At 43.0% G+C, this 12157-nt stretch overlaps 1 protein-coding gene across 1 annotated transcript in view; it reads left to right on the top strand.

Annotated features, from left to right (window-relative positions):
- The window catches only part of flvcr2b (FLVCR choline and putative heme transporter 2b), a 22683-nt gene extending 14371 nt beyond the window's left edge, over positions 1–8312 (top strand). The window contains exons 6-10 of the mRNA XM_084484151.1: positions 1–45; positions 1330–1435; positions 1537–1648; positions 3756–3811; positions 7428–8312. The exon at positions 1–45 is cut by the window's left edge and continues 66 nt beyond it. Of these exons, the coding sequence (XP_084340277.1) occupies positions 1–45; positions 1330–1435; positions 1537–1648; positions 3756–3811; positions 7428–7514 (406 nt within the window). The 3' untranslated portion in view covers positions 7515–8312. The remainder of the gene's footprint in view (positions 46–1329; positions 1436–1536; positions 1649–3755; positions 3812–7427) is intronic.
- Positions 8313–12157: the final 3845 nt, after the last annotated feature.

A 12157-nucleotide genomic window follows, 5' to 3' on the forward strand; every position in this document is an offset into this window, starting at 1 on the left:
CCTGGGGCACCTATGGGTGGTCTTCATCACGGCCGGGTCTCTCGGGTAACCCTCCCCCTACAGGCCTCTGATTGTCTTGTTATTTAAATTTGAGATGCGTCGCCGTTGAAGATCAGATGGATCAGATGGAAGAGTGGATGAATCCTTAGATCTCAAACCTTTTGATCTATCATTACATTTTACATTTATTGGGCATTTAGCAGACGCTGTTATCCAAACCAGTGGAACACAAATAAGAATAAAGAATACATGTGTTGTAACCTGGCAGTCCGCACCAAACATGTGGTTGGGTTCACATCCCCACTGCTGTGCTTTTTCTTTTTTTTTTTACTTTTCCAGGGCTGTAAACGTGGAGGGTTTCATCTGTTTTTAACAGCTTGTAGAAAAGGGGGCAAAACAACCCAAATGTTAAACATTTGGGTTGTTTTGTGCGGTCCAGTCAAGTCAAGTTTATTTTGTATAGCCCATTTCATACACAGAACGGCAACTCAACGTGCTTAACAAAGATAAAAGGAAGTGAAAACCTTTTTTCTCTCTCTCTCTCTGTCCACACACACAAGGAGTTTCTTTATGCGTGTGTGTGTTTACGTTGAAGATGGCCCGACTGCCCCTCTCTCTCTCTCCGTTCAGCCGTCGGGACAGTACTCTACTGTGGCGGTATTTGTCCAGCGGGTCCACACAGGCACACACAGGGCCAGGGACGTAGAGCAGTAGCTTCAGGCCCATTGCACACATAGCCGAGGCCAGGAGAAGCGCACTTATAAGCTCTTCACCGCTGTGCAGATCGTTCCTTAATAGTGCTTATTGGAGCAACAGCACGTAGATTGGTGTTGTTAATTTGCCCTGAAATAAAGGGAGTTTGGTTGTGGTTGGTAAAGGGGGGGATCATGCAGAAAGGAAGTTGTATATGTAATGTACCTTTCAACAACAACCTGTGTAGATTTGTTTCATAGGTGTTGCAGACATGCACGCCCCGTCTGTAACAACATGCACGCACACAAGCAGATGGACAGAGTTTAAAATACTCTGTCTGTTGTAGGCATACATACTCAATTGGGTTTTATTGCACTCACAAGAACTGGTGGACGTGCATTCTATGTATAAATATCCAACCAAGTGGACAACCATTAAGTTGAGCGCCATGTTAGTGTCCGGCCTTCCTGTTGTGGAAGACTTAAGAGAGGAAAATACTTGCTTGCATCTGGGATTTGTTTTTTACCTAATCTGCTCCTCGTTTATTTGTATTGACTCACAGTTCCCCCCAACCCCCGTCCTCATGAGTGATCAATTAAAAAATGTGTGTGTGTGTGTGTGTGTGTGTGTCTCTAGGTTCTTCATGACCGGGTACCTCCCCCTGGGCTTTGAGTTCGCCGTGGAGCTGACCTATCCCGAGTCAGAGGGCACCTCGTCCGGTCTCCTCAACTGTTCCGCACAGGTGACCGTCTCAGTCTGTGTGTGTGTGTGTGTGTGTGTGTGTCCGCGCGCGTGCGTGTGTGTGCGTGCGTGCCCTCTCACCCCTTCCCCTCGTGCCGACAGGTGTTCGGGATCATATTCACGATATGCCAGGGGAAGATAATCGACACTTATGGAACGCTGGCGGGAAACATCTTCCTGTGCGTGTTCCTGCTGATCGGCAGCGTTCTGACAGGTGAGGGGGTCGGCGGTCTGGGGGTTTTGTGACCCTGTCAAAGGTACAGTATGCTAAAGTCATGTGTTTGAAATGCTGTGTTAATCTCATGTTACGTTTACTGAGTCAGCCTCTCTTTTTTTGGGGGGGGCGTATTGGGGAGAGGAGGGGGAGGAGGGAGAGGGAGGAGAGGAGGATGAGCAGAGCGTTTAATATCATTTCTTATTAGAATGAAGCTAGTTTGAAATCGCTAATCGTGTTGTACCTTTAATATACTCTGAATTAAAATCAATGGATCATTAGATACTTCAAATACTTCAAAGGAGTTAACCAACAGTAAACACTGACCAAATATACCCCAAAAATATGTGTGCCTGATTTAAGAAAATAAAAGAATAATTAAAAATAAATAAGAGGAAATGAAACAAATGTTTTGAATGTTCTTAATTTACTTTCTTTGTACACTGTTAGATTTCATCTTATTTCTAAACTGTTCGTATAGACTCTGCGTTGTGTATTTTTCTTTGTAGTAGTAATTCTGGAAGTGGAAATCAAGGAAGCGTGACAGGTTGGATCAGAGGGTCGAATAGATGGTTTATTCCAGGATGTAATACAGCCAGATACAGACTTAGGTTGAATAATCTATAGTGCAGGCGGGTGAGGAGCAGTCTCCTGACGTGCTCCTTGGCTGTCGATCCCTCTTCTCACCGAACCAACGGTTTGGAGCGAGTATTATAGGAAAGAAAACTTTAACTGATTCACTAATTTAACTGACTTTCATAATCCAAGTTCTTATTTGAACATGGACAGTGCACATTGACTACAGTACTTCACAGTGCTGTAGTCAGCCGCAGAGGCACACTCCCATCCGTAACGCAGCAGTCATGTATGATTTAGCGAGTGACTTTGGTCGCCGTGGTTACTGATTAACTGCTCAGGTTCAAAGACGTTCTGCTGATCGATCGTTCGGTCACAGCTGCGTTTTATTGATCCCAGACTGACGTCTTCATATCTCAGCGCTGACTAGGACGCACGCGTTTTTGTGCGCTACGACCCGATATGAACCTAACGCACCGGTCCGCCCTGTAACCGGTGAGTCTCACCCAGGGGCCACGTTGAGATTGTTAGGAGGATCTGGACTTTAGACGTCAACAGTTGTCCGTTTGGTAATAGACTTTTACGGTCTTCAAATCATAAAGCCATTATCAACAATAACACATAAGAAACCGTTTCTTTACTCAAAGTACAACCCAGTTTCCCTCTGTTCCCAACTTGGCACCGTCACATTTTTGGCTTTAATACGGTTTGAGAGGTTAGGGAGCGTACATTTCACGGTCCATTTAACGCTCTATGAGCAATACATAACTTGGCTATGAAACAACAGGGCAAGAGAAGATTACAAAGATTCTCTTCTCTTAGATTAGACCACACAGAGACCTCCTTCTTCCATGCCTAACTTATTCAGCAACACCCACCGCTAATGCACCACTTTGTGCCCAGATTCACATTGCCATCTTTGTCCCGGGGAATAAAAGCGGAGCCCTTTCAATGAGTCCTGAAATGATCGACAAATGATTTCCCAGCTTGAACCGCAAAGGATTCACTCTAAGCCCATAGAGGAGTTATGTATCGGTTGCCTTGGAACACGTTTTTGGAACAAAGGTCGTTCTTGATCGGTACACAATATTGCCTCAGAGGAGGCAAAGAGAGAGTGTCCTTGTCAACAATAATGCATTGTTTATAAAGAAGCGTCGATGGAGGAATTCTGCGGTGCCAGCTTTCTGTGTGGAGTCTCGCTGCGCTAGAGAGCCACCTGCTGGCCGTCTGCAGTACTTTCACTGTTTATATTTTTACATTGTTGTGAAATAAAGACGATTAACCAAATTAAATATTCAGAATTATTTTCCTTATAATTTGTACATAATCGATGATAAAAAAAATATTATTTATATTATTTATTATTTATATAGTCAGACAAAAAAACGAATCTGTGTTACACATGTTATGTTTATACTGAAAGAAACGTGGTTAAAGACTGGGGTGTTCTTTTCTTCGTCTAACATTCTTATACAGTAACTTAAATTCACTTGCATCTAACTTCAAACTGTGTCTGTTTCGTTTCCCACAGCCCTGATTAAATCGGACCTTCGTCGACAAAAAGCCAACCAGTTGGTCCGAATAGCAGTAAGTGTTTGGATCCATCATTAACCAATGCATGTGCTGGAGTTAATTAAGTCCAATGGGTGACTTAATTAATGGGTGGGTTTGGTTTAATCCAAAAGCTTCCTATCCTGATGCTACTCAATTAGATACTATAAAAACATGACCTTGTTTCTACAATACGTCCACTACAAATACCAAAAGAAAAACTCACCAGTACATGGTGGAACTTTTTAAATATGTGGATATTTTAGTCAATGAAACTTGACATGTTGACCTGATTGAGTATCAAACTGGAGAGTTGTAATCCCGGGCCAGGGCAGTTCGTCCCTGGTTCTGTCTGTCGGGTGTGGAGAGTTCTCCTCCTCTCCTCAAATAGACCTCTGAAGAATAAGTCCCGCCTCCGAGGCTCCGGTTCCCTCTGTCAAATGTCTATGGGAAATAACATGGGGTTTTTGAATGATCGTACATAGCAAACTCTGTAGGTGGCATAGAAGTAAAAGCTGCGTCACGTTTTGAACTACACACATTTTCCATCTAGTTTCGACTGGCTTTTTGGATTGTCGGTGCCGTTAAAGTAGTAAACGATTATAAATGCTATTTTAACGGCATGTACGATCATTCGATCATTCAATGTACGATCATTCAAAAACCCCATGTTATTTCCCATAGACATTCGACCGAGGGAACCGGAGCCTCGGAGGCGGGACTTATTCTTCAGATGTCTATATCACGCAAAGCAGCGTTGGAAATGAAGATGGAGAAAAGCAAAGATTGGCGCATTGATTGGTTCTGTACAACTAGTGAACAGTTGGACCAGCCATGCTTTTTATATGGTTCTGTAAATTCGAGCAGAGCAGTGTAGAGTCATGCAGAGTAGTGCTTCGTGTTAGTGCTTCGTGTTAGCAGTAGTGCTTTGTGTTAGCAGCACTCGGTACAACAGCAGGCTAGCCGCCGAATGCTGCTTTTGTACTCTTTCTGATTCTTCCTCTGCTGAAACTCTTAACAGTCACGTGATCATAACTATAACTATAACATAGTGTGTGTGTGTGTGTGTGTGTGTGTGTCTATGAAGGGCTCGTGCTTAGCACCACATTGGCCTCTTCTAAAATAACACTATGTTGCACGGCTGCACGGCTATTTTTAATGACCTTTCCGGCCGTTGAAAGCATTGCGAGGTATTCCACTGGCTGATGATGATCTAACGGTTGTCACCTGGTGTGATGTCACTACTACCTAATAGGAATATCACGAGGAAGATTATCGTTTGGTTATTTTTCTAAATGTTCCCCCCGCCTGTTCTTTACTTTTCTTTTGTAACTAAACAAAGAGTTATCAAACTATCTAACCCCTGTGTTCAGCCACTCAGAGAAGTAGTTATCGTGTACAATAGCAACCTCTTGACCGACCACTTTGTTAGGAACTACGATGCCCAGATAGTTTCCCCTCGGTTGTATCTAATGAAATAATGAACCCCCTCCTAGGAGAATATGTTGTTTACTTTGCAGAAGGGGCACTGCGTGAATTTACTCTTAATCCTGTCATATTGTTAACCTGGCGAGTAAGAAAAAGGTTAAGACCCATAATCCGATGTGCAAAAGTCCTTCACTTCAAACACTGGCTTGTACTTGAACCATGAGCATGAGGCCGTTAAACTAATCGCCTTATCTGTTGCCTGACAGTTACGGCCGGCCGTTTAAAGATATTAATCGTTACCATGGCTGCCAAGTCACGGGGGTCCTATCGGATTCCAGGAGATCTAACAGAAAAGATTAAACTGTGACAATCGTCGACGTCCGACAGTAAAGCTTACTTGCGTCGAGCAATAACATACTCCACGACGCAAACTACCTCAGTTAAACACACTTTAAAACAAGTCCTTTTTTAACAGTAATAAACAACGATCTGATCATATATTACAGATAGCCGGTAGGTCGTAGTAAACAGCGGTTGCGATACTAGAATAGCAGGCGTGATGAGGCACGTTGTTTATTTAAAGAGGGAGGGCTTCCCCGGCACGAGACAAAAACAACTAAACATGAGCACTCTGACTCGTCTCATTCACTCCCTTCTGATTGGCTGTTTGATTTATCTGTTCGCTCCTGCTTGCAGACAGAGCGGGGCTGTGATATTCCGATGCAGCAACAGAGCTTTGTACTAGTTCTGAAACATTTATATACACAAAACAAATCTCCCGGACTTGGCAGTCGGAGAGAGACCTTTCCGAGAGGTCAGATTCTGAGGGTCCCCTGAGGACCGGACGGTTCCGGATGATCATCAAAGCAAATATTTCAGCTATCTCTGTACTGTTTGCGTAACGGTGCGGCAGCCATATGTCAATCTTACACCGTGCCCTCGTGGAACGGTCCGCCCCTTGCAGGGTCAGTGGAACGCACAAGATTTGTTTAATTAGTCCCCGTGGGGAGAAATGCATACAGCAAAGCAAACGGGAACCAAGGCCATGTTTGCTCATGAGCAGGGCAGTGGTTGTTAGCTGTTGCATTCTTTGTGGTGTGTTGAAAATAATAGGCTTTGAAAGATGAAGAGAGGTATAGTTGTGGTCTGAAATGTTCTTGTTTACTCTTGTTTAGATAAGTAGGTACGCCCACGTGAGCAGGAAGCCAACTCTCTATACGTCAACCTGAACTTTAACCTTGTGTTGGAGCAGCCCCGTTGTTTGGCTTTTGGAGATAAGATAAGTCTGATGGGTCAAGTCCAGAAACGTGTGTTCATGTGTCTAACCATGATCGTTCACACACACACTGGAATGTTGACTGATTATGGATTATGGGTGTGTTTGACCGTGGCCAAGCAAGGCAAGAGGTTGTCACGGTGATGATGTTTGCCGTAGTACGAAGGTAGTACGAAGTGTAGCTGATGATGTTGCGGAAGTTCGACAGAAACAACAACGCGTTTGAAGTTCCAAGTAAGACGGAAACACAAAATAAACCTCTTAAAGTAAAGCACGAAATAAAGCAGAAATTCGATTTTGATCTTCGACAGAGTCGCTCAAAACATGACAGCATCACATGACCTCATGGAAGGATTTTTTTGGTTTACAAACCTTTGGCGGATGTTTCTTATTCTCGGTAGAGGTGTGATATGATGCATGCTTGAGTCTCACCATATTCACCTCTATGAGAGACCCTTTTTGGCTAAAGTCAATAACCACTAATTATTATGCATTACTAATGATAACTAATCCAAAATAACATCAATATCCTATTCAATACTATTATATGTGGTGAGATCACCACATATAATTACATTAACGCCTCCCATATGCAAAAAGTCTGTAAAGAAAATACAAAGAACATACATTTCAGTAGCTAAGTAATTTCCGGTATTCCACTTTCAAACCAAGTGATAATCATTCGAATGGTAGAAGGAAAACACACACTACAAACATTTGCATATGGGTTGGCTCCTTTGTCTCTGTGGAACGTTGTTCCTGCATGACCCCATCCGTGAGGCCCAGTGTGTCTCGGTGCAGTGTCGTTTCTGCATGACTCTGATGATCTGTCAGTGCCCGGGTTGGCCCGGTGTGTGTCTGTGGAGTGTCGTTCCTGCATGACTCCCTCATAGGCCCCTGGGTGGAGGTCCGGGGGTCCGAGTAGTGACCACCAGCTGTGTATTTTAGGCTGAAGCAGCGATGGCAGACCCGGGCAAGGAGTGCAGGGCCATCACCCCAATGATCCAGCCGCAGAGCGCCCCAGCGGCTTCTTGAGATTGACCAATCAACCGCCATCACACCCGCCCCCCACCCTCACCCTCACCCTGACCCTGACCCTCACCCTGACCCTCACCCTGACCCTCACCCTGACCCCCACCCTCACCCTCACCCTGACCCTGACCCTCACCCTGACCCTCACCCTGACCCTCACCCTCACCCTCACCCTCACCCTTTCACTTCAAAAACCAAAACCAACACTTTGGTTTGGTTCCACAAAAACTCGAATCACCCCAAATCCTAGCGCGACACACGGACGAGCGAAGGTAGGTCGCGGCTGAGGCACCGACAATTAACACCCTCACCCTCACCCCCACCCCCACCCGCACCACGCTACTGGTAATCAGCACCCTGCGCACACACACACACACACACACACACACACACACACACACACACACACACACACACACACCTGCTCTTGTCACGTCCTTCCCACCCACCAACCTTTCTCCTCTTCCATCGATGATTCACGCTGTATTTTCGTACGATCACGGACGTGATACCTACGTTAGGATGTTGATATACGTCCGGGCAAACTATTCATACACAGTGTGTCAAACCGACCAGCATTTGAAGTTGATATTGTGGTTTCAACGTGGTTGTTCAACTTTTTTACAAATCTGCTGTTTTTTTATTGCCATTCCACACCGTTTGTACTGTATTTTGCTCTTTGGGTTTACAATATCAGTGACATTGTCAGTTTTCAAATAATAAGTAGGCCTAAGTAATATAAGAGTAAGGTCTTTTTACGAAATGATGTATCCTTCTGAATACCCAGGGTTTGTTGATTATAACATTTCATGGAGTATAGACCTCTGAAGAATAAGTCCCGCCTCCGAGGCTCCGGTTCCCTCGGTCAAATGTCTATGGGAAATAACACAGGGTTTTTGAATGATCGTACATAACAAACTCTGTAGGTGGCGAAGTTATGTACGATCATTCAAAAACTTAATGTTATTTCCCATTGACATTTGACCGAGGGAACTGGGAGCCTCGGAGGCGGGACTTAGGTCTATTCTGTTTGGTTTGAATGCAATATCCTCCCCGAAAGCTTTTAAACACCCGTCCTCAGACTGCCCCCTGGTGGTTCGTGTGTGTATGTGCAACTGAACTGTGAGTCGCTCACAGTTGTAGCGTGGATAAAATGACACACGGTTACCAGTACAGTTATTTCAATGTATATTTATAGAATATCAACACAACATTTGGGAATATGCAGGAAGAACACTTTTGGAAAGAAAATGCCCATCAAAGACAGGCTATATTAGTATATTTTTAATAACTACTATTGTTGAAAAAATAACATTGTTGTTACTTGACAGGATCCTGACTCTATGACTGGCACACCTTCAACAACCATTTTGAGGGAATACAAGTGTTAATCACACACACACACACACACACACACACACACACACACACACACACACACACACACACACACACACACACACACACACACACACGATCATTTATGATCGAACAGAATGTGAAAGTAAATTAAGATGACTGAATTCAAAAAGTGTTAAACGTTATTAATTTATACCTATACCAAAGGTTTCTAATTAACATTGTTGTACACATAGTTTGTTAATCCTTTTTGTATGTGGTATGTTTCGTATGGAATCTGAAAAACAGCATTCAAAATCAATGCACTCTGGATAATGACATGCAGTACCTAAATATCTTTTGTAGGTATTAGAGTACAATTCAATGTCTTTCTATACGTAGCTTCTATCTAAATGTGTTCAAATTTGATTGTTGAGATATTGGGATACCATATGTACAGCAGAATAGAAATTGTTATTAAAAGGTGTTATAAAGGTTATTTCTTAATGACTTAACAGTTATTTTATTATTTTTTGTGAGACAAAAAGTAAGTCTAATTTGTTGTATAGAATAACATGCTACTATTGTGGTTTGTATGGTTTTACCTTTTAAAAATGCCTTAAAAGAGCAACACATGTATATGAAATATACTTAATTGTATCTTCAATCATGCTGTCTACTTCGAAGTCTCTATGAGACTTCCAAACCATGTCACATGCTTGGAAACATGACATTAAATGTGTTAAACTGGGATTAAAATAATGTGTAAGTGGTGTAAATATCACATTCAACACCATCGTATCATGATGCCGTTTCCAGTAACCCGTATTTAACACAACAACGGCTGGAGCACGTAGGCCTACGGTTGCCGCTAATCTGAACGTGTACAATTGAACCACACATGCCCTGTTCTCTGTATCTTTTCATCAGCAGATTGGATTAAAAAAAATTTTTTTCATGAAGAACTCTTTGTTGTTTACTTTGAGCTCCTCTTGTATTTTTTTTTAAAAATAAAGTAGCCTAACCGATAAGTAAACGTTTGGTCCAAAGCAATGATGTTATTGTTAATCAAACTGGTTGATTACCTGCTTAATAACCGAGAAGTCAGCTATGAATCAAGAAAAAGCGAACTCCACGACACCATTAAAGTTACAATAAACTATTTTATGTTACTCGTATATCAAACATCTAATAAAAACTGCGTGCAATTTCGTCTTCTGACCACACAGTGACACTGTTGCAATCAAGTTTTACAGGGGCTTCGATAGCTTAACTGTATAGGAAAAACGATAGCATCAGGACTATTATAATTATAATGGCCATGTAGTCATTAAAACCTGTGATCAGTAGAGTAATACGTAATATTAGGCAATTGCAGTTGGTATTCGTAGGCCTATGTGTGGCATATGACTGACAATGAGATTATTAAAGCGTAGGCAAACAGCTTGACTCTTTTCCATACTGCAAAACATCTTTACATTAGTCTACAGTTGAGATGCATCATTAAGAAATAAATAGAGGTGGTTCTTTTATGCAGCCTATAGCTGTCTATAAGATATGCTTATTTTATGTTTATGTACAGCACGTAGTCCTATGGGAACTAGAGCCATTTCAAACTCTTATTAATGATGAAGTATTATTAATGAAGTAAATAAAGGTAGGCTAGCGGCTAAAAACAAGTGTACACGAAGAACCGCGAGCTACCTGTAGCAACTTCACACCCAACGCCTGGAGCTTTGTTAAAACCTCATCAGATGAGATGATCTCCGACAGAATGGTCCTGAATTCGGCACGATTGGTGGCCGACGTGACTTGACATGAAGAGATGATCCTTGTGAGAGATAAGCATGCTTATACAGCATGCTGGTATGTTAGGATTTCCCTGGCATTTCCACCAGCCACCACCTGGCTGTGTTGGGACGTTGGCCGAAACCTTGCATTAAAACCCACAGAGCACATATAGCCAAAACGATGACTGTTGCATTAATACGCCTGCAAGTATGGGTGGCGTCTTTAGATGTTTCCTTTAGTTTTATGATGTGTGCCTTTGCGTGTATAGGTGTGTATATATATGTCTGGGTGGGTGTGGGCAGACCTATTGGCGGGGAGAGTATACACATTCGGGCGGTGGGATCGAAGCGTGACCCATCAGGCCAGGAGTAGGCTTGCACACCTTGCAGCAAGAGTGTATAAACACCACATGGTGTAGCACTATGGACGGGCTTGTTTCTTGGTATGTGTTGGTGTGTGCCAGAGGAATAAAACGAAGCCTTTTTTGTTTTTCTTAACCGGCAGACCGTCTTGTTGGCAGGGTCCTGCATTAAGGGGGGAATGATCACGTCTCTAACCTGATCGGGACGCACATGGGATGATGAAACCAGGAGATGAATGACAAGGATTGCGAATCAAACAGGGATGAAATATGAGCCGTATTTTGAATGCAGATTAGTTTTATTTGGTTATTTAATAATAGACATGGAAACCAGGGATTAAAAGTATAGCAAACACATACGAGACGTCTCTGCATATACAAAAAATATATAAATATATTGTAAAGATAGGACAACACTGCGCCCTAGTGGTCATACCTGGACATGAAAAAGCTGATTAGGTCATCAATTAGGGGCAATGTCTGCATGGCAATTGAAGCCACTGAGTGTTTAATTAGTTCAACAGTTACCGTTTAGTTCGATACAAATGCATTTTCTATATCTAAATGTATGTTTGCTGTACGTTACACTGGAAAATAGGTGCCGAAATACACGCCAACAACTCAAACAACTGCTGCTATCTTTCAACAATCAACACAGAGATCAATAACTACGGAAGGAACAAGCAACACATGGTAAGACATTTACTAATAACGCAAACGTTGAACTGGAAAAAGTTTTTAGGGCAAAATACAAATGTTGGCCTTCCTCTGCGGCGTATTGCGATGATGTAAGACGTTATTTAATCCGTTAAGTGGCTATAGTTTAAGTTGGCTATTGAACGTGAGGGCCTCGTCCGACTCACTCACCGGTGAAGAGGGTGGAGGGGAGGAGTGGAGGGGAGTGGAGGCCTACTGCTGCTGCTGCTGCTGGAGAAGTTGAACTGTGAAGTGATTCATGACAGTTGGCCCAACGCCAAACAGCTCTGCAAGGTACCACTGTTTACCTTATACGCGCGCATATGCACACACGCACACACACACACACACACACACACACACACACACACACACACACACACACACGAGAGATCAAGAGTGTGTGTGTGTGTGTGTGTGTGTGTGTGTGTGTGTGTGTGTGTGTGTGTGTGTGTGTGTG

The sequence above is a fragment of the Micromesistius poutassou genome, assembly GCF_964030765.1.
Source record: "Micromesistius poutassou genome assembly, chromosome: 19".
NCBI lineage: Eukaryota > Metazoa > Chordata > Actinopteri > Gadiformes > Gadidae > Micromesistius > Micromesistius poutassou.